This window comes from Coloeus monedula, assembly GCF_965178545.1.
Source record: "Coloeus monedula genome assembly, chromosome: Z".
In the NCBI taxonomy this organism is placed as follows: domain Eukaryota; kingdom Metazoa; phylum Chordata; class Aves; order Passeriformes; family Corvidae; genus Coloeus; species Coloeus monedula.
The window spans coordinates 44,919,791-44,942,210 of NC_138822.1; the positions used below are offsets into that span (position 1 = coordinate 44,919,791).

At 40.5% G+C, this 22,420-nt stretch overlaps 1 protein-coding gene across 1 annotated transcript in view; it reads left to right on the top strand.

The window, feature by feature from the left end:
• NTRK2 (neurotrophic receptor tyrosine kinase 2) overlaps nucleotides 1-22,420 on the top strand; it is a gene marked incomplete at both ends in the record, with an annotated part of 196,875 nt that overhangs the window by 157,923 nt on the left and 16,532 nt on the right. The window contains one exon of the mRNA XM_082301024.1: nucleotides 1,067-1,301. Coding sequence (XP_082157150.1) covers nucleotides 1,067-1,301 — 235 coding nt within the window. The remainder of the gene's footprint in view (nucleotides 1-1,066; nucleotides 1,302-22,420) is intronic.

Genomic DNA, 22,420 nt, shown 5'->3' on the forward strand with positions numbered 1-22,420 from the left:
AGGGGTGGAGTTAAAAAAGGCTCCTGAAAACACAGAAAAATAGAATGGATGGGAAAGGATATTCAGAACATTGTAAGCTGTATCAAATGAGGAGTGATTGCCAGATGACCTCATTGATTGGATAAGGATTACGTAGTAATTATTTCTGTAAAACATTGTTCATATGAATGTTTATATCTGTATTTTCAAGATACTAGGATGTACATACATACCAGAGCTCATGTAGTTAAGACGGGTGAAGCACATGTGTCCCAGTACTTCACTGTGTTTTCCTAATGCAAAATATCTCTGGTTTTGCTGAAGTGCATACAAGTATTCTCATTAATCAGTTGATTGTTGTTTCTTAGGGACTTGCTAGCTATTGAAAACCACATATTTCTGAAGCTGTTTTGTTTTTCCAAATAGGTTTTTTTTTTTGTCCTGTTCCTATTGTCAAGAATTCCAGTCACAGGCAGGATTCACCCTTGGTGATGAAATAAGCAAAAATCCTTTCCTGCTGAGCATTTGGGTAGGAAAGTAGAAGTATAAATTTAAAATTGCTGCCCTTGTTTCTCAGATGGAGAAGAAAGTTAGTTCTTTCTTGTTTAAGAAAAGATGGAAGGGTCAATGGCCTATATCCCTGCAGAAATCAAGGAGTGCCAGTCACAGGAAAAGTGATGCTATGCATGCCACTTCATTGCCTTTCCCTCAATTGTTTTTCACTCTTACAGAGTGATAAGATTTCCCCTTGGTTCCCAAACAGGTTTGTTTGTCAGCCTTTCTCCAGAAAAGATTACTAGAATGGAACAGGAGAAAGGTGGTGCTTTCTGATGGGTGTTGTTGTGAACACATATGCCTTATTTCCTTGAGTAATATGTATCCTGTTTGTAATGCTTTTCACACCACTTACCTTTCACACAATGAAGAAAAACAGTAAATGAAAAAAGCTAAGATACAAATTTTTACCTATTTCACCAAGGAATTTATAGCCCTTTTGATGGAGTTGTGTGGGCTGAGGCTCACTAATGCCTTTCACCTCTCTATCTTACAGTGGCCTATCAGTTTATCAGCTTGTGTTTTGGTGCAGGGCACACGGACCAGATGCAGGACTGATGGCAGAAGGCAACCGTCCAGCTGAGCTGACCCAGTCCCAGATGCTTCACATTGCCCAGCAGATTGCTTCTGGGATGGTTTACCTGGCATCACAGCACTTCGTGCATCGGGATCTTGCTACCAGGAATTGTCTGGTTGGTGAAAACCTACTGGTGAAGATTGGGGATTTTGGGATGTCTAGAGATGTGTACAGCACGGACTACTATCGGGTAAGTGAACTGCTGTAATAAGTAATAAGCTAGGTCTTGTTCAGTCTTCTTACCACACTGGTGTGACTGATTCTGCTTTTATGCATAACCATCTGTCTGTCAGGTAATTTAGAGCCCAGCATATGGAGAACCTGGTTCTGAGTTAAAAGGTTTTGGTAAATTTGGAGAGTTAATCTGAGTAGATTGTCATGTTTTGTTGTTTATATATGTTGGGTTTAGATTCTAAATCACAGAAAGGTCTTTTTCTCTGGGCAAAAAATTTTGCATGTTTTCTTGGCTTTAGTGAAGAAGAAGCAGCAGATGAAAAGGAAGAGCGGGTAATCAAATTTGGCCCAACACTTTGAAGCTATTAAAATACGTTCTTAAATACGGCTAAGAAAAATGGAAATGGTAACTTTGGGGAGTAATTGTATAATGCTTCAGTTAACTAGAGGAAATGTAAGTACTGGGCAGCAGCAGTGACCAGTTATTTTACTCAAGAAGAGACTAGGTGAGAAGTTGTTATATACTGAGCACCTGAAAGCTTTTCCTGCCCTTAGGGCTTTAGTCCTACTTCTTAATGTTGAAGAGTTGTTTTGCAGAGGGTAAGAGTACCATGTTGCTCTTTTTCATTCTGACTGTTTTCCCTGAGCTTGGTTGCCATAAAGTGATACCTGAATTTTGCAAAGACCTTCTAAGATTGCTGGGATAAACAAACTCTGAGGATTAATCACTGTTGTTGACATATTTGTGCTATGTGGTAAGTCACGTAGTTGACACCATTTCCTGTTTGCTATCACATTTGTAATTCCATGATTGGAACTGAACCTGTCAGGTGTTTCTGGCTTGGGGAAGGCAATCCATGGCCAAGCTGATAATTTACAAACCCTAGAGTTTATCCTGTGAAAAAAACTGATCATCTTTAAGCACATGTTTTGTATCTGCCTCTCACATGACTTGTTGCCAGTGAATTCCTTATTCCTTATTCCTTTTTCGTTATTCCTTTCTTAGCCACTCAATTTGGATTGTGTTAGTAAAGGACAATGTCACCCCACCATCAGTGTTGGTGGGATGCCTGGGAAGAGATTGTCTCTACAACTGGCTGAGGCCAGACAGGATAGAGGAAGCTAGACTTTTGAAAATTACTGCTGAATGCTGGTTTACTTAGAAGCTCATAAGTAACAGCCTCCCCTCTTAATTTTCTTTCCTTTCAAAGGCAAACCTAGTATTTAGTAAACATATTATGCAGATTCCTCTTATATATTGTTATTTTTTAAACTGGGACTTTGAATTATTTGATCAATGTGAAGCAAGCATGACTTCATGCACTTCAGAGCTTGAAAACAAATATACAGGATGGTAATAGCTTCCTCTGTGTTTTAAAGGACACTGGTGAGCAGAGGCTAAGGTTTATTGATTTTGGATCTGATTTTGCATATTGCATTTTTGCACCACTTGTTGGGACTGAAGTCATGGGTCTGTTCATACTTCAGTGTTTACCATGTTAGTTCTTACACTTAAGAATGAATGTATATGCAGAACAGAACGTGTTTGCAAAGGTTGTTACAGTCAGAGGCAGCATTTTTGAACATATGCTTTGCTTATTTTTGGAAAAAAAATAGTAAGTCCCCCTGTTGCATAAAAACTACCTGCAAAAGGGGGCAGAAGCTCAGTAGTCATATGGCCTTCCTGGAGACATCTGAGGCCTGGCTCAGGCATGTGATGGTGTACAGACTGGCATCAGCTTACCTGCTCATGTACCTCTTGATTTAATCTTCAAGTCTTGCATATGAGTACTCAAGCAAAGCTTTTACCCACTGTAACACAAATTTAGAATGACATCCATGACCTGGAAAAAGCAGGAGTTGAGGAAATTCTGGGTAACCTGGGCACCTCTCAAAGGATCTCATTTAAGGGGTACATAGTATTTCCCACTCACTATCTCTCACACAGAATCACCCTCTTCTTTCCTTCTCTCCCTTATCTTCACTTATTTTTGAGTTCAAGGAGGGGTTCTGAGAGATCTAGGGTTTAACAAAAGAGAAGAAAGAGGCAGTAGTGTGAAGAGGATGCAATCACTGATGTGAGAGAAGGAGCAAATAAGATGGGAAAGGTAACTGTAGAGAGGTGTTGGTGACAGACACAAATGTGAATGAAGGGAGAAAGCGGTAAGTGTCAGAGGGGATGATGTAAAGTAGCATGGCCCCATGCAAACTGGTGGTATAAGTTTGCAGAGTGGTGGGTGGATATGAAACTTCAAGTGAGGTAGTTGCTTTTTCTACACACTTAAGAAAAACAAGAAGGATAATTTCTCTGGCCCCTCGTGTTCCAGCTGGCTTCTAACTAGTGCAGAGGAGGGACAGAGCCAGAGACTGCCATGCCACCATATTTCGCAGTTGATAAAAGCTGGAAGTTACAGTTGAGCCTGTGAAGTTTTGGCCTGCCCTTTTTGGGACATATGTGGGCTGGTCAGAAGATGGTCATGAAAAAGTCAAGGCAATAATGAATTCCCAGATGGTTGACCTGAGAACTGCGTCCTTGGCAGACCTAAGTCAGTGATAACACTGGAATGTCACTCACCTACCATACCTAATTGCTTATAGCAAGCTAAGTCTTTTTAACTGCTCAGGCTTAATCACTCACAGAGAGGCAATTCATCCCCAACCCTGACAGCTTTATCTGTTGCTTGTTGGAGAGATTTACACAATTCCAAAAAGTTCTGCAAGAAATGGTTCGTCATCTCTGGGTTTTAATACATTGGAATTGGTTTTTTTGGATCCTGCCGCTCAGTCATGATGTTAGATTTGCCCAAGATGATTATTTATAGCTTGCTTCTGTAAGATAAGGATGATCCCAAGTCATTGTGCACTGCTAGATTGTTAATGACATTCTGCATTGAATCAGCTCAGCTGTTAAGAGATGCTTCAGGGAAGAGGGGGAGCAAATTAACCCTTGGGCTGGGAATACATGTGATGTGTGGCCCTGATTGCACAAGCTTTTCTTTTTTCTACCCCTTTCTTTTTTTCTGTCTTTTTCATCATGCAGGAATCTCGTAGGTAGGGGAAGTCTTGATGTACGTGCTACAACCAGTGTAACAGCAATAGTTTTCGATAGTCAGACCAGAGGAGCCCGGGGACATGAAGAAACTGCGATGGCTTTTCTTTTCAGAACTGCTCTACACCCCAGGCCAGAGTAAAACAACTGTCAAGTAATTGGTTTGGTCTGTGAGCCAAATAGCTCCGGCAACACTGCTGCACTGCAATCCTTATAGCACAAAAGATCCATTCACAAAGTTATTTACTTGAAGAGCTTAGGTGTCAGGTTTATTAGGGGTTTTATTTGTTTTGTAGATATTTGGATTTTGTTGTTTGATTTCCTACCCCCACAGGTCTGGGTTTCCTGTCTTAGTCTCAGATACCCAGGTAGTGCTTTCAAGTAGCTTTCAGTGCTTTTAAGTGTTGACATTGAAGCATGGAAAGAATTACTTGGTTATTATTTGTTCTTGCACTCAGAGATAATATATCAGGGCCTTTTTAGGCTTCCAGTTCAGGTTTGCAAGTGATTGCTTAGTACTTGGTCTTAAAATAATTTAATCATTTCTTAATCATAAGCAAAAAGCTTGGAAAAAAGTAGAAGTCATCTTATCCCAGTACTTGGAAAACTTAATAGGGATATGCTTTAAATATCCAGCCTGGTCAGCCAACTACAGGCTTGAGCCAAGGTTTCAGATTAAACTGTGATCTCACCAGACTAAGCAAGAGCTTTGCCATTAGTTTCATTAGGACCAGAATTTCACCCTTCCCCATTTTTATGTTTGTCCAGTGCAGGATAGAGATTCTGTTTCTTATTTAGATTTATGGAGCTCAATTGTGTAATCCTTATTTAGCTATTGTATAACCTACTTGCCTTTATGCAACAGCACAAGAACAGTGGAGAAAATATGGACTCCTTTTCTCAGCTTGTACAAACCACTCAAAAGTTTGTCAAAAGACTGGGCCTAGTGAGGTTTCTATCTTCCTTTGGCCCAAATTTCCCCTAAAACTACAGAGAGGTTCACAAGTTTCCTTCACTTCTGGCACAGATGGGGCAGAAGACTAAGAGGATGCATTTCAGTATAAATTTCAGTGACTCTGTTTCTCTTTAATATCTTCTCCACATTTTGTACCCCGTTTTGCTATTTAAAGAGAGCATGTCAGATTGGAAGAAGAGACACAGGTCACACCAATCCTAAGTCTTTCACTCTTGAAGAAAGCCACACAGTAGATGTTAAGTGTAGGAGCAACAAGAACCTGGGCCCTCATCATGCTACGGGGAAAACACCAACACTCACTAGTACTTTGACCCCTTCTAAATAAGACACCAAGCCCCATAAAATTCCAGTCTGCCAGGGAAAAAGAGAAGTTCAACAGTGTCCTGAGCCCGTAAAGGGAAACAATGCTTGGCAAAAATTCCTGAGAAATCTTAGGAAGTCAGTCACACCTGACATACAGCAAGATGTGACAGATTGCCATCAGATTTTTCTGTCAAAATCACCTTCTTAACTGGCACCCTTTAGAAAGCTGTGTGGGCCCAAGTCAGCTGCATCAGCCAGTGGTGTAACTTGCATTTGGTGGTGCCCCTCAGAGCACATCTGGCCATGTTGTCTATTCTCAGTGTGGGAACCAAAGATGATCCAGAATCAAATCATACCACAAGAGGGAAAACAAAAAGACAAGTCCTGAAGAAAGACTTAAGTAAGTTAATAAGGTGCAGCCTGCAAAATGCTGGCAGGCTTCTTCTCAGATATACCACAGAATTGGATAGCAGCAATCTTGTGTTTTTGAAGCCTGGATTTCTAACTCCTGTCCTGTCACACAGCCCCTTCTCTCAAAGTGGATGTTGCAAGTAAGTAGAATCCTGTGCTGCCAGTGCTTTCCCTAGAGGGCTGCACGGCAGCTTCTCTGTCCTAACAGCTGCAGTTTTTGTTTTTTAAATCCAGCAACCTGAATTAACTCATGACCCATAGACACCTACTTGATCACATTATTCCACTCCCTTCCCAGCCTTTAAATCTCAATTGTATTTAGAGAAAGTACTCCTGTCCCCTACCAGACTGTTTTAGAGGGTTAAACAAGGACCACTCTCAGGGAAAAAAGTGTCTTCATTTTCTTTTTCTCCTAACACTAGCCTTCTCCAATGACTTTCAGTGTGTGAAATAGCAATTTCTGTATCTCTTTCTGGTACAGATATTGCTAGAACTGTGAGTGGTATTTCCCAAATCAGATTTTTGCCATTCTTGGATTAGAGGTACCTCCCAGCCTTTAATGAAAATGTGCTGCTTAGTACATCTTAGACTCACATAGCCTGTGTCATTGGCACATGTTAACTGTATTGTCAGACAGTGCCCTGGGCCACTCTCATCTTCCACTCCTTCCAAATGAAGAACATCTCTTCTTTTTTCCTAAGTTTTTGGTTTCAGTCCCTCATTGAATGACTTTGCAATTCATACTGGCACATTTTGTACCTCTAGTGGTTGAGAAAGACTGGTGTTTCTTTTTTATTTTTCTGTGTTCTTTGGGGGCTGGGTTGTTTTGGTTTGGTTTGGGGTTTTTTTAATTAGAATTCAGGTCTTGTCTGAATTGGTGGTGAGTAAAGAACTAAAGAAACAGAATCAGGGTACAAAAAATAAACAGCTGATGGAGTGGGAAAGGTTTGAAGGAAGTTTCCTAGGTTTTTGCAGCTCTGTTTCTTAATGTTTTATTGATAATTTCTATTTAATGCTAACATTAAGTATTTTGGGATGTTTGTCTTTTTAAAACATAGGTTCCCATGCACTTTCAGTTAAGACAGGAGAAGCTGTTACAGTCCTTAGCCTTCCAGTCAGACTTCCAGAAAAACTAATTTTTTTTTGGAATTTGCCATTCCAGGCCTATTTTAAAAATACATAGGTGTTGGGCTTTCTCACTACATCAAAAAGGTGAACAACCTCTTTGAGAAACCATTTTGACACCTGTGAGAGTTACAGTCCTCAGCAAACAGTTCTGATTCTGATTTTTGCTGTTCCTTAGCAAGGCCAAGGTAGCAGTTTGAAGAACAGTGAAATAACATTAGTATTAAAGGAGTGAAAGAACATCTTTCCCACTAGCCATACCCTCCCTTCATGTATGAATCTAATGTTGCAGAATGCTGTATTTCTGGAAACTGCATGATATACTTTTCTGGTGACACTCTATGAAATATTTTCTAGAAGATAAGGCTAGTAAAATAATCACCAGAGAGTGATCTTGCTTAAGCTATTTCCAGTACCTAATGCCTATTTGCGAAGCGAATTCATGCATGACAGCAAGGGGCTAAAAAAAGAAAAGGCTGGTTTATCATTATTTGGGCTGTAACTAGCCAGGCAAACACCATGATACAAATGTTTACAGTGAGGAACAAGTGTCTGTCTATTCTGAAAGGGCAATAGCAGCAAACACCTGCAGGTCTCAGCTGTCACTACAGAGATGAATACCTGTGTGTGGGAGTTTGGAGGAGGCTGCACTAAAGAAAACAAGAAAGAGTTACTGGGAAGTCAAGCAGCTTGTCAAGGCATTCTCGTAGGTGTGTGTATTGAATTGTCACAGTTTGAAGGCACAGTTTGAAGGCTTTTTATTAGCTGCTATTTTTGCATCCATTGCTCAAAAGGAAATTATCTGCTTCCCTACATGGACTTCTCGGCTTTCCTCCTCCGTCAGAGGCTCATTGCATCATGTGTAGTGCTGGGGAGGACAGAGGGTTCCAGCAGCCCTGGAGGACGTGCACAGATGATTTCATGCAACTGGAAACAATACAGGAAATAATAGGCCAGCTTGAGAGATGTAAATCCAAAGTAGCTGCCTTGAAGTCAGTGCAGTAGCTCTGAACTTAAAGAAACATAATCACAAGCAGAATTAGGCCTAATGATTTTACAGGACTTCCTAAAAGACATTGCAATGTCAGCACTTAGAAACTGGTATGCAGCAGGACATGGCATCCTGATGACAAAGGATGAGCACCATGGCTTGATGTTGTTACTTGCCTGTGCCAGAGTATATTCTGTGCAGTGCAGGAGGCATGCTCTGTCCCCAGCTTTTACTTAAACAACTACTGGTTGAATTCCTGGTTTTGTTTGGAATTACACCTGTTTAACTTCCTCAGTTCTTCACAGAAAACCTAATTTCAGCTTTGTCTTAAGCAAGAGCAAGTTCCATCTTTTGTAGTACAGCTGTAGATGTAGTCACTTCCTAAGTGAAGTTTCCTCATCATCTTCACATCAGGGTTATTGGTCTTACTTGCACTTCTGTTTCCATCTGTTTTCACCAACACAGATCCTAAGAGGGGAGTCCAAGAAAGTTTTCCTTATTAGTGTTGGGGGAAGGAACATCAGATGTCCAACACGTGTAGAGTGCTACATTTAACAGTCAGTTCTTACTAAACTCTGTCTTGCAGGGTTAATAACAGGTTGGTAATACAGAAAATGAGACTTTTAACTGGGAAGTTGTGACATACTTCACTTGGCCAGATTTGAGCCTCCTTTCGCTTTAAATGAGCAAATGGGAAAACCGCGTCATGGTTCCTGGAGTACATTCTCCTTCAGTCTGTGAGATCAAAGAGTATAGAGGGCAGAAACAAAAACCCATAATAACTAGGTTGAAAAATTAAGCTGATTAAAAGACAGACTAAAGCAAAGTGACCTTGTTGCTATGACCAGTTACTTGATTGCCCATTGCATTTCAGTGAGTAATTTTTCCTTTGTAAATCCACCACCATTAGATTTATACCAATGTGGTTCTCATGCAGCATGTCAAGAAATAAGTTCATCCTGAGAAAAAAAGTTCAAGCCAGGAGGCAGTGCCTAGAAACAAATGTTATGCAGAAATCCTGTTGAGCTACACTATAGCTAAAAGTGTTGAATGTGTGTCGATCAAAATATTAAAGTGCTTGGAAATTTTCAAATGGAAATTTTTCCTCTGTTTCCTTCTGTTAAAAGCTTTGAGAATTTAGTATTTGGTTCTATTCTGGTTATAAAACAGATATTACAGTTTTCAAATGGCTGGAAGTTTTGGATTTCCCACCCCACCGTCAAGGCATTTTTATGGAGTGCTTTTCAGCTGGTTACTCCTGCAGTATGCAGTTGGTAAGAGCCATAGGATCCACATGCATGCCTATAGGATAACAGGAAGTTTACATAGTCATCGTCACCAGTGGCTGACACGGGCTTTTCTGTTGAGGGGCTCTTAGCACAGATGTTCATTAACTTAAAAAGTCCTTTTAAAATTATACATACAAAACTGAATCATTCTCAAAAATAACCACACATATGGATATAAATTGCAGGAAAGCAATGATTCACACATTGAAATTAGCCTTAGGAACTGCAATGTGGAGAGCTTTGCAGAACTCTGATCGTAATCACCTCATTCCATTAAGTAGCAGCAGAGCTGTACAAAGCTATTTTTTGCAGGTGCTGAAACGATTTAACTGTTGTTTAGATGATTAGCACATAGGAGAGCCATGTCCTCAATCCCATCCCTGTTCACAGTTTGCTGGATTGTACTTGGAATATTGGTGGAGGCTATTTCCATTGACTTTACTAGAGTCAATGTTTTGTCCAGGGCTTTAGAAAGTGAAAAGTGTATGGGCAACTTTTTCTAGGCACTGAACGGCAAGAGAAATGATGAAGTAATTTCTGTGGTTTTTCTTCCTGGGCCAGGTCTTTGTGCAGACTAATAATGCCTTTTAGTAATTATGGGGAGGAACCATGCATAAATATCTGAAGACACTGTACTGCACTGCTACAGATTGTCACTTTTGGCAGGCAATCTGCAAAGCAGTTTACAGAACTCCAAAGGTTAGCAGCTGAAACTGTTGACTTTTTGATGTGTGATGTGCACATCAAAAAGGAAAAAAGATGATGGTGGGAAAAGATGAAGGTGAGGAAAAGATGATGTGGGAACAAAATCACTGAAAGATCTCCGGGAGCACAGTCAGATACTGGAGTGGCATCTCCTCGGTGCTGCAGAGTACTGGTGCGCTCTGTGCGGCCGCCACTGCCCCCACAGATGGTGGGGACAGCACAGAAAGGCCACCCAGAGGGAGCAGTCCTTAAACGGGAATTCTCCTTTGATGTCTGGTCACAGAAGCAGCTCCCAGCAGAGTCTTTGCAGGCTTCCAGCTGGAAGGTTTTCTTATGCAAATGGCCTCTCTCCTTTGCACTAAAGAAAGCAGTTGCTAGGCAGTTTTCCTAAATATGCATTTTTTACCCTGGGCTTGGCGAACAATCGGGACTCTTTTGGCCCACAGAACTCAGGAAGCACGGGAAGGAAGAGCTAGACAATTAGACTATGAAGTGGTACGTGTAACAGGATGGATCGAGAGGATGAGAGGACAGCACCAGCTAGTAACAGAGCCGAGGCTACAAATCTGGCTGTGCAGATTCTTGTGTGCATAGCAAAGAGCTACTGGCAGTGATGGAAATGGGGAAGCACTGTGTGACACTGCAGATCATTTCCATCTTCACTGCTCTCAGTCCTTTTTCTGTCCGATGGAGCATGTGTCCACTGCAACATGGAGTGGAAGGGAAGTCAGTAGCAAAGACTTAAATCAGAGGCTGTTGGCATCAGTGACAGAGAACGTGGAGAATAGAGAATCTGTGGTTACTCATGTAGCTGTAACACGTATGCCTTTTTGAAGTGTTTTCAATACCAGATGTCATGAACAGTAACAAAGTTTTTGACACCATGTCAGGAACAGCTCTCCAAGCTTCCCAAAAGGCGAGGACTCCAGAAATGAACTGATACTGCGTCTTGCAGTCTCAGAAACTTTGTAATTAGACTTCAGAGATAAGTTGGCTTTGCGTTAATCTAGTCTTATATAAAATGGAGCCAAAACACATATAAAATGCTGTCAAGCTTCTAGCTGTGTCCTAACTTTAGGAAGAGATGAAGGCCTGATTTAAGGTGCGTGACAGAATATGCATCTTCTATTAAGGACAGATCTAAAAGAATTAGAAAAGATTGTGGTGACTCAAATGCTTCTATCTCCATCAGGTGGGTAAACAAACCTCCAAAAGAAAAGCCACATGAGGGGGAAGTAACTTCATTCTTTCCAGTGTACTGAAATTATTTCAAAAAAAAGAAACACAGCCTAGCTTAATACCCTTGAATTTGCTTTCAGAAGTTACTATTTATTTGCCCTTAAAAATATTCTTGGAACACTGCTGTCCAGCCCTTGAGGATTTGGAGAGCTTACATTAAATTAAATTTACGATCAGTTCCTACTTCTCTTCCGTAGTTCATTTCATCCAGGGCTTGATATTGCCATAGTGGTGTCTCAGATGTTTGGGCTGGGAGCAGAGTCAGACCCGTTGAAATGCTCAGATAGAATGACCAACACTGAGAGGTGATGCAAATGAAATTTCAAAACTATTCTCTTATTTAGTCTTACAGTTGATCTCCAGAGAGGTATAACATTTATATTGTCTGTTTTCAAGCTATTTCCCAACACTTTGGAAGAAGTTTAAATTATAGATATCCATGATTCTTGAGCCTCGTCAAACTCTATTTCTGTCCTCTGTTCCATGTAGCTGTGTTCAAGCTTTTCTTCATGAATTTGAGTCCTGGAAATGATCATTGTAAAATGAATGTCACTTCAGTTATTCACATCACATGCTTAGAAGCCAGGATTTTAAAGAAAGAGCTATAGTGTGAGACTTTTGATAATAAATGCATAAGACTGCAGATCTACATCTACAGAAATATTGGTCCTGTGTAATAAAGGAATACTTAACAAAAATAAAACAGATTTAAAGCCATTTAGAGATAAAAGAATCTTGAGGCTATGATACTGTACATCTCAGAATATTGGGGGTTTTCTGTTGCTATTGAAAATTACTGTGACCTAAGCAGCTAGCTTTATAGCCTTTACAATTTATCTAGAAGACAGAAAGACAATGGTATATATTCAAAGACTGGAAACTAGTTTACCGCCCAGACCAATGAGCAAACTGGCATTGACTTTACTGGGGACAGAAATTTTACTTCCATTCTTATTAATTGAAAACTTGTAATAGCTTTATATCTGATTTCACTTCCATGTTCACTGCTGGATCTGGGTGAAAAAAAAATCACAGTCTCTGTGATCTAATCCTTACATACCACACTATGAAGCAAATCAAAGTGTTTTGCTGGAAATATAAGCTGGGGGTTTTTTTCAACTGATGCATAAAATGTGATGCAGTCTCAGCCTTAAGAGATTCTTTTATAACATCATCCAGTTTATTTCAAGGTGTGTGTGAAGAGAGTCCTTCAGATTATTTTATGGCCTGCAAGATTATGTCTCTGTAAATCTGGATTTAATGGTGTACACAGAAAGGGAGGAATCTTAACACAGCAAAGAAATTGCTCTCGTTTTCTTTCTCTTCATTTTTTTTTTCTGGCAGTAGAATTTTAAGAAAATGAAGAACTGTTCATTAAATATATTGCCAGATATTCTTTGATAACACATCAGTGTTGCAATTATTCCACAGCCAGTATAAATATAAAGGGGGGGAAGAAAGAAGCAACATGAATGACAGTCAGGATGATTACAAATCATTTGTCCTAATGTTTTTGTCGTCTATGTTCCTCATACTGCCTTAGCCCAGGCCCACAAAATAAAACTGTGATAGCGCTATCTGGAGAATATGGATTCTTTCCAGATTGATTTACCAGATGCCTGTCACCACGAAGTCGCTTTGGAAGGCTAACTGATAGGCTGGGCTCTTTGCAAATTACTGCTCGGCATGCAGTCCTTTTGCAGCTGATTATGCTGCCAGTGTTATTTTCTGACGATGAGATTTAGTGCAGCATACTGCCTGGCACTATCCTTGTACGAGATTTTTCTTGCTTGTGAGCTAAGCAAAGGGCAAGGTCCTGCATTCTTGGCAGCCTGTCATATGCATGAGCTGTTTGTTTTTTGGATTCAGCAAGCAGAGTTTTAAATCATCTTTAGCAAAACAAGACACAGAAAAAAGAGAGATCAAAATAGAGCTGAATATTTCATGCCATAATTTTGGCAGCACATCTCGTCTTGTCTTCTAGCTTGAAAGCACCAATGAAAAAGGGAATTTTGCAGTTTTCAATTGCGTGACTTTTCCATGCTCCTTGAGTATCCTCAAATATTCTAGGACTGGTCTCTCATGCCATATCAGCCATTTTTAGAGAAAAGAATCTGGTGTTGAATAGCTGTGTGGGAAAAGCATAACTGTATTAAAATAAAGGTCAATGCCTATACACAGTGAGTGGAATGTGCCTCTCAACAGAAAACCAATAGATACTATTTGAATCTGCAAAACAGAGATTGTATGTTGTTTAAAATATATAGTCCAATATTGCCATTTTCTTCAAAGGGAATGCTGTTGAAAGTTACTAAAAATCCTTGCACAGCTTCTACCTGTTCACATAGACACACACAGTTCTGATTTTTATACCAGTCATGGTTGGAGAAACATACATTTTTGACCAAAAAATATTTCCATCACAATTTGGAAATGAGCTAAATGGTGGGTTTGGAGCTTGTGTATGCACACATACTATTATTCAGTATTAACCTGCTTTTCCATCTCAATCAGCTTTAGTTAGTAGAATAAAATGCTAAATAGAAAAGGAGGAAACTGAAGGTTATGCTGTACTGCACACAGTAAAAAGCCCCTCAAATACCTATTTAAATACAGCTAAAATGGCATAAATTAGAAAATGCAAGTTTCATGGAGAGGTTTATACAGTTCCACTGTACAATGTGAGACTGAAGGTAGGTCTAGTCTTCAGACACTGGTAGCTCAAAAACTGTGGCATGAGCTTGATGCAGACTGCAAAGCTATTCAGAAGCAGGATGAATGTTCCTTTTCTGGGGCGTACATTTCTTCCCTGTGCTACTCACAATGTCCAAGCTAGTTGCTTTAAATGTAGCTTCTATTTACATGTTCTTAACTGTGTCACTGGGGATATGGAAAACAGCATTATGTTAAATAACATGATCAGAAAAAAACCTATATGTAAATAAAGCTTCTTTCCTTAGTTATTCCTTTTGATCCATTACATCTTAATAAATTTGTTTAAGATGGAAGACAGGAAAAATGGAACAAAAAAGGAATATATCTGGATCTGTGTAGCTTTCATATAACATAAAATAGGCAATTAATCTGCACCTGTACTTGAATAACTTCCTATTGTAAGTAAAGTTCACAGGGGTATTGATGAATTTAAAAATTGCCTGAGAATCTCAGAATTCCTAGCTTAAAAATAATAGTGACCCCAAAATTTTGGGAGTACCTGTTTTCTTGTTGTCCTGCTGCTGCTGTTGAAGTCAGCTTCAAAAACTAGAAAGAACTTGTTGTTAGGTTCAGCTTAAGAATTGGAGAAATGTGGATTTTCTTTAAATAAAGGCACAGAAAGCAGATGGAAGTGTCCCTAAATCACATGTAAAAGTCGGGAGAAGTAGGTTGAGGAACAGTCGGTGATTTCACCTCATAAAGGACATGGAAAGTAAGCAAAAATACAAAAAAAGGAAAAGCTAATGGACAAACAGGGATGCAGTGAAAAGGGCCAAAAAGAATTTGAGATTGTCTTTGAAAAGAATAGTAAAATAGACAAGAGGAGTCTCTTGACTGTTTAAATGTCAAGAGTATGAGGAGGAAAGTATTGCCGCTACAGACATGGTAATGTGGGAAGGAGAGTTAGTTTGGCCTGAAAGCAAAATTAATTTTTAACATTAGGTAGTGATAAATATGAAGATATAGGCAAAGGGGGCAATGGGACTAAGAATGTATGAAAGCTAAACCTGGAACATGCATAGAGAAGAGATACTCGAGCAATGAGGAACACTGACAGCCTGTTTTATGGTTGGAGACAGAGAGGTTAGCAAACCCTTAAAGCATCATAAACCAGCCCTGCTGCCCAAAGCAGAGGTCCTGCTCTCCTGCTTGTCTCAACAGCTAATTCCTGCAACATCTGCTTTTCTGCACCAGTGTCAGTGTTTCTGCAGCCACTGAACAAACTTCATTGATGAAACATTCCAGCTGAAAAATAAGCTTTTTTTTTCTTGGTTGCAGAGAGGACAGAATATTTCTCCAAACCAAAGTATAGTACAAGGGCATTCCTGATTAAAATCTTTGTTGAAGGAGAGTCTAAAAGAACTGTACTATATGAGTGCTTCAAAAGGCTTAAATAAACATTAGGGATGAAAGAATACTATTGTAACTAAAGAACAATGCTCGCATAAGAACAAATTAATGCAATCTTGCTATCAAAGAATTTAAGCAAAAGACTAGGAAAAGATTTCTAACATATAAAGCATGGGTTTCTTTGAAAACCTGTGAACTCAGAAGAAAATAATCTCATTTTAAGGTGGTACTGTGCAATTTATGAAGGGAATGATTCAGTGCAGACAAACTATGTGTTAGGATGCAAGAGGACCAGAGGACTTGGTGTGCTCTGTGTAATTCTTATCTTAGGTACCTTGAAGCACACAAAGAACCAAGACTCCTGATACTGTCGAAGTACTTGGTTCAGCAGAGTGCCAGCATGAGTAGTTGTCTGAAGCATAGATACTTCATTTTCTGGATCAGTTTACCCCATCATTAGTTTGCACAGAAAGCAGACCTGTTAGTATTTGTGAAAGATATCTATCTCAACGTGGCTGAATTTTCAGGGCAAGGAAAAAGTTTTGAAAATAAAATATTTCTTATTTATGAAAATACTTGCCAGTTATTCTGCAACTCTTATTTGGAACTTTGGAACTCTTATTTGGAATCTTCTGTCACTGTCTATGAAACTACACACACAACAGAAAATCAGGTTTGACTGTATCTTCTCTATGACTTTGAAAAAGCCGTCCTGCAATTCAGCATGCAGTTTCTTTGCACTTGACTTTGATTAGATTTTATTAAAATTTAACTCTCAACATTCCACCCAGGTTGAGTTCTAGTTTTACAGATGCTTCTGTTTGACTATAGCAGGAGGAAATACTGCTTTACCTTGTTTCCAGTGTTCTCCATTATTTATTAGTGAAAGCCAAATTTTAAAGGATGAAAACATGTAATAGTTCTGCTTCTGCTCCAGTTGTATGTCCCTTCTATTTTTTTTTTTTTTTTTTTTTTTTTTTAAGAAAGGTGGCACTTTGAACTTCTCTCTTCAGCCCATGACCATTTCAGAACATGGGTGGCTTCTATTTGTAACAAGGTTTATTACGACCCTTGCTGGTTCATTGAGGTAGAAACTCGCTTTAGGTCAAAAAATTACAGCTTTGCTGTGAAGTGGAATACTGGGGCTTCCCCACTGGGCTGTGCTTGGCTCTCCCTGGAGTTTGAATGTATAGCAAATTCATCACATTCATTATTTCATATTATATGCCATACTCCAAGCTTGTTTTACAGAAAGCACAAAGCCATTACAGCCTCAGTCACTCTAGAGCATTCAAGTTTGGAAAGTCTGTTCACGTTCCGGAGAGCCCCAATATGATCACAAAGTCCAGCAGCAGGAGTCCAACACTGATACGACAAACAGGACACTCAGTCATTCTGAATCTTGCATAGTGGAGATAGGGAAATGGATAAAGACTCATTTTCTTATTGGATGTAACAGCAGAAGATGTAAAAAGGCAAACCTATACCTGTTATTCTCAAAAGGTGAATGGTATTTTTGTCTCAATACACCTTTCCAACAGCTTCCCCAACTCCTAGAAAAAAACATAGTATTTTGTTAGAAGGGGAGCAGGGGAAGTTGCCTGGAATGTAACTGAATGATTCATCCTTTCTTCTGTTGCTGAGTTTGGGACCCTGTTGAATAACATCAAGATGAGTTGTTTGATTTCTAGCAGGTATCTGAGTGCATTTTTCTGATCTTGGTCTTCACTGCAAGCATTGGGAGCCTCGAATAGCAGGAAACACAAGCCTCAGGGTGGCTATGGAGATTTTGCTCCACATTGAAATCCCATAGACTAAAACCCTGCAACTGTAATTTCAATTATGTAGGATGATTCTGTGCCTTTTAAAGAGCAACTACTTAGAATTTAACAGGAGTCTGGAGACTTCTGCGGACAGGTGGGTTAAATTATAGTTACTACCAGACAGCTATTTCAAGATTACTACCCTCGGAATAGCAAATACCCTACCCCCATGAAACACAAACAAAACATGAAGTTGACTTGTCCTTCCAAGATTCTTCTGGCATTGAACTCATAACTTGAAATTTCCAGCCCTTCACCTCAACACTTTCTTCTGCTTTATAAAAAAAACCCCTGATCATTTAAGTTTCTAGTGTGTCAGACTAGGGTCCTGAAATTAAAAGACTTAGATGCTCATTTGGTTTCAGTAGTGTTTGATGTGTAAATGTTGAAATTTGTTCTCTCATGTGCATGTAAGAGTGGGAGGATGGGCATACCCAAATCTGTATTGTTTTTGTTGTTTTCCACTTCTGTGAGACCCCACCTGTGGAGTTCTGCATCTAGGTCTGGGGCCCCCAACATAAGAAGGATGTGGACCTGTTGGAATGAGTCCAGAGGAGGGCCACTAAGACAGTGTGAAGACAGGCTGAGAGAGCTGGAGTTCTTCAGCCTTGAGGTTAAGAAGAAATACTTAACAGCTCCCTCATTTGCTGAGCGCAGTCTAGCAAATGTACAGAATTAAAAAGAGATTGTATGGAAAAACATTATTAGACCCTGTAATTAAAAATGTTTTCCATAATGCATATTTAGATTGCTAATGGCACTGGGATCTTTTGCTCCAGAGGGAAAAAACCCATATATATCGTATAGGTGATATAAAAATATTTATATAGAAATGATACAGTTGCAAACATGTGAACAGTTGCATTGATGAATTACATTCACAGATGCTTCTGCCTTTATCCACTACACATAAATGTGGTTACCCAAGGACTTGTTGTAAAATACCAAAGATCTTCAGATATTTCATTATGTTCAACATGCAAGGCTGATTTTTCATTTCCCTACCAAATGAAAGGTTTAACCCAGTCCTGCTGATGTGAAACGCACATGGTACATCAAAATAAGCAATAAAGTGTGGTGCAAACATATTCAAAACTAGACATCTCATAGATACGTGGGGCTCTCCATTCTGGCCCAATTTGCCCTAAGTCGGTGGAATTTTCTCCTGACCTTCCTACCCTGCCCAAGCAAGCTCAATATGCAGACTCTCCACCCTTTCCAAGAAATGACTGAGCCTGTTCTTAGATATAAATCACATTTTCCTGTAAGCTGCCTGCCCTATCTCTTGCGAGTTTTTGTGTGCATTTTCTTACACTGTGCCACAGTCTATAAGCTCAGGATTCAGGATGTTAGGGGTGACTTCTGACAGTTCCCATTACTACCTGTTTGTGAACCACTCCATGGATTTAGTCTCATCCTTGTTTGCACCTACTGGTACTGTTCATAACTGTGGGAGCAAGCTCCAGAATTTTAGGACCTATTATGTATAAAAATACTTTCATCTGTTCTGAATTATCTCCTGGTAATTTTGTTGAGTAGTCTCCTGTTACAGTTCTTCAGACTTTGTTAATCACTATTCTGCAGTAGTTTCTGACTGACCTCACTTTATCCATCATCTTAGTGAGTTTGTAAGTCTCCACTGAAGTTTAGTTCTCCTATTTTGTGCCTCTCCAATTACATCACATCCTCCTTGAGATGTGAAGACCAGAACTGGACACTGAAGGCATGTGAGGGGGCCATGCCTCTATAAAATGGCAGAATTATGCCCTATGCCATGTTGTTGGTACCTTTGCTGGTGATGCTCAGTGTCTTTAGTTTTTGTGGCAGCTGTTGCTCATTGAGCTGTTGGTGTCAGAGAGCTCCAAAATCTCCTTGATTTGTAGCTGTCAGTGCTGAGTGTTAAGTATAGGTTATTACAAAGGCTATTACACCTGTTTATCATGCATTTAGTGAACTGCATTGAAACTCATCTGCTGCCCAGTCATTCAGTTTAAAAAGCCTCTTCAAGAACTTAGCATCACCCCCTCAGCTGGACTACCTGACAATGCCCTTCCATCTCTAGGCCATTGAAGATGTTGAATGTAGCTGGCCATAACACTGGCCTCTGAGGACTCCACTACTGCCTTCTCTCTGACCTGAGAAGTGACCTTGAAGTCCTGCTTACTGCTTCTTGTACTGTCACCAGTTTTCAGTCCATAAAAAAGCCTTTGCTAAACCCGGCAGCAGCCTTTTTTTTTTTTTTTTTAATAACCTGTGATGTAGAGCCTTATCAAAGGTGTTTGTTTTGAAAATCCGCGTATGCTTTGTCTGCTGTATCACTTTTGTTTGCATTCATCCTGTGGATCACCTCTGGGCTAGTAGAGTGGGATCCCTTTCTGCAGATGGTTTTTTTCCCACTCTAGAAAGATACAGACAGATTGGTTTTTTCCGTGCATCAGCTCTCTATTTCTTTTAATGAGAAGACTACAGTTTCCCACCTGCATGCCTTCTGATTCAGGTGAATCCCATTTGGTCCTGGTGATATTAACCAGTTTCTCTGTTTGCTTGGAAAAAAAAAATCTTTTTTCCTTCCCATAAATCCTTTAACATTTTTTGTTTCAAACATTATTTCCTATTTAATAAAATCACTCTCAATTGCATGAAACCAGAAGCTTACATAAATGCTGCAAAGCCTGTAAAATAGTTTTCTTTCTTAGTTTAGTCATTCTTACATCTTGCAAACAGTTTTTCTGCCCTTTTCATCTTTTATGTACCAATCTGCATAGTAGCAACTCACATGTGACAGACCTAGGGTACTGAAATTTGTAATGGGGCAGTCCTTTTTCCTTTTCAAATCAATGGCAAGATCAGGTGCAAAGCAGCATAAAAGTCCCTGAAAGAAAAAATCCAAGCAGAAGTCTCCTTTGGTGGTCTTAGCTGAAGAGGAAGTACCCCTGTGGGAAGCCAGTTGGGCTGTCTGTCCTTTGTTGTCATCCCTGAGACCTGTCTTACTCTGCTCCCCAGCCTGCACTGCAGTAGATCCCCCTGTTTCACAGGAATACTAAGCAGTGCTTTTGTTGGATGTCTTGGGTACTTCAGCTCCAAAACCCTGTGATGCTTCATGGCACAGCAAGTTCTCGCTGGTATCTGAAGTAAATTTTCGGTATTAAGCTGGTTGTTAACGAGGTTGGAACAGAGGAGGAGAGTTGAAACATTTGTTATGTCCCTTGCATAAGTGGGTCTGCCTGGGACATAAACAGCTTCATCTTGTCTTCAGAAAAGTGCTGACCCAGTGGGGTTTTCTTCTTCCCTGTTTTGTGTATTTTTGGGAGCATGCCAGTTTTATTGACCTTCTGAGGGCTCCCTTCATGAATAAATCATATCATAGGGAGCTTTGCTTAGAAAAAAAGACACACAAGGAGATGCTCCATTGCTGGCCTGAAAGCTTACAAGGAGACTGGGTAGAAATGACAGTGTCCCTTGAGGACTGAAATCTGGGTGCTAAGACTAAAGCATCCACACATTTTACCCTTATTATATGCCCAGAAATCCTCAGGAGACACAACTGAAGACAAAAGTGCAATTCCCATTGCCACACAGCCTGAAGCAGAGACCAAAATTCTTTTGGACACAGAGCTGGTGTTGAGCTAGGTGCCTGCCCAGAAAAGGCATCAGTGCATACAGACAGTGCCACAAGTGCTGCATTTTCATGCGACTCCAGTCCAGCAGTTCGCCTGGGAAAAGGAGGCAGAACTGAAAGGCTGGGCAGAGGATCACAGCCTTATTGCCTAGGCAGGGGTTTGTCCTCTGCCAGCTTGTGCCTGAGGCCCCCCCAGACCTTTTGTGCTTGCTGTAATCAGCACTTCTGCTGGCTAAAAACAGTCCTTGAGATGCGTGGGCCATATTTGGGGTTGTCAAAATCCCTTTGATGATATGGTATGTGCATACACTAGGGGTATTTTATCCAGACAGTAAGTGGATTGGAGGAAGGGGGTAGAGAAATATTTGAATCATTGTGAAGAAAAAAGCTGGTAAACAGAGGGTTAACCTGTTTTTCCTCCAAGCGTCTGATTTCTTATACCCTGTATCTACTCGTCTCGTGCAGTGCCTTTGCGTAACAGCCCAGACCCGTTCCTGACATGGTCAGCCTTGCACCTTCCTGCTCCTCCACTTCTATTCCCCCTCCAGCATCCCCTTCTTTGCGCTTCACCACTGGAATCCTCTCCCAAGGCTGGTGCGGCAGATTCAGGGTGTTTGACGGCTCGGTTTCCATGGCAGCTGGGCTCCCCTGCTCCCAGACAGCAGCTTAGGTGGAGAAGGGAAGGAGAGCTGGGGAAAGTCATTAAATGTGCCAATTAGTATGCAGGGCCAGGCAGTGGTGGCAGCGGTAGGGGTTCCCGGGCTGCCAGCAGACCAGGGGAAGAGAGCGGCAGCAGGCGGGAGCTGAAGGGCTGCTGTCCCTGGCTGGGGCAGCAAGCAGGGTACCACACCAGACACACGCCCACTCTCTTACACATGAGCTCTCTAGCATCATTCCCACCCCACAAGATAAATTGGGTGTGAAAATCGGGAAAGCCCCTAAGAGGGACAAAAATTATGCATTCTGAAATGGCCAGCCAGGTATCACAGTGACATTCAGCCAGAGAATTGCAGAGAGGGGAAAGAGTAGGAGAACTTAACTTGGATGAAGACTTGATATTTTCTCTGCTGTGTCTTAGCTTGTAGCCCATGGCAGAACAGGACTTACAGAAAAAATGCAGCTTGCAGACCACAGTGTATTTTTATAGGAGCAGATGACAAGGCTCTGCTAAACTGTAGTTAGGATGCCAAGCAACATGCTGCCCCCTCCTGTAGAGCATCCAGTTTCTCTTGACATTAGTATTTTTATTCATTACTTGGCCTAGTCTGTGAGTTTTTTAAAAAATTCTGTGTTCTGTTAAATGGTTGCAACATTTTTTTCTGGATTGACAATATTTCAGTAAGAACTGCCTCTCACTGAAATTTTATGCAGCTGTGCAGGATCTGTAAATGTTCTGTGATGTTTCTAAATAAACAGCCTGTCATGGTTTAACCCCAGCGAGCAACCAATTACCACGCAGCCCCTTGCTCATGCCCCACCTCTGTTGGGATGGGAGGGAGAACCAGAAAAAAGTAAGACTTGCGGGTTGAGATAAGAACAA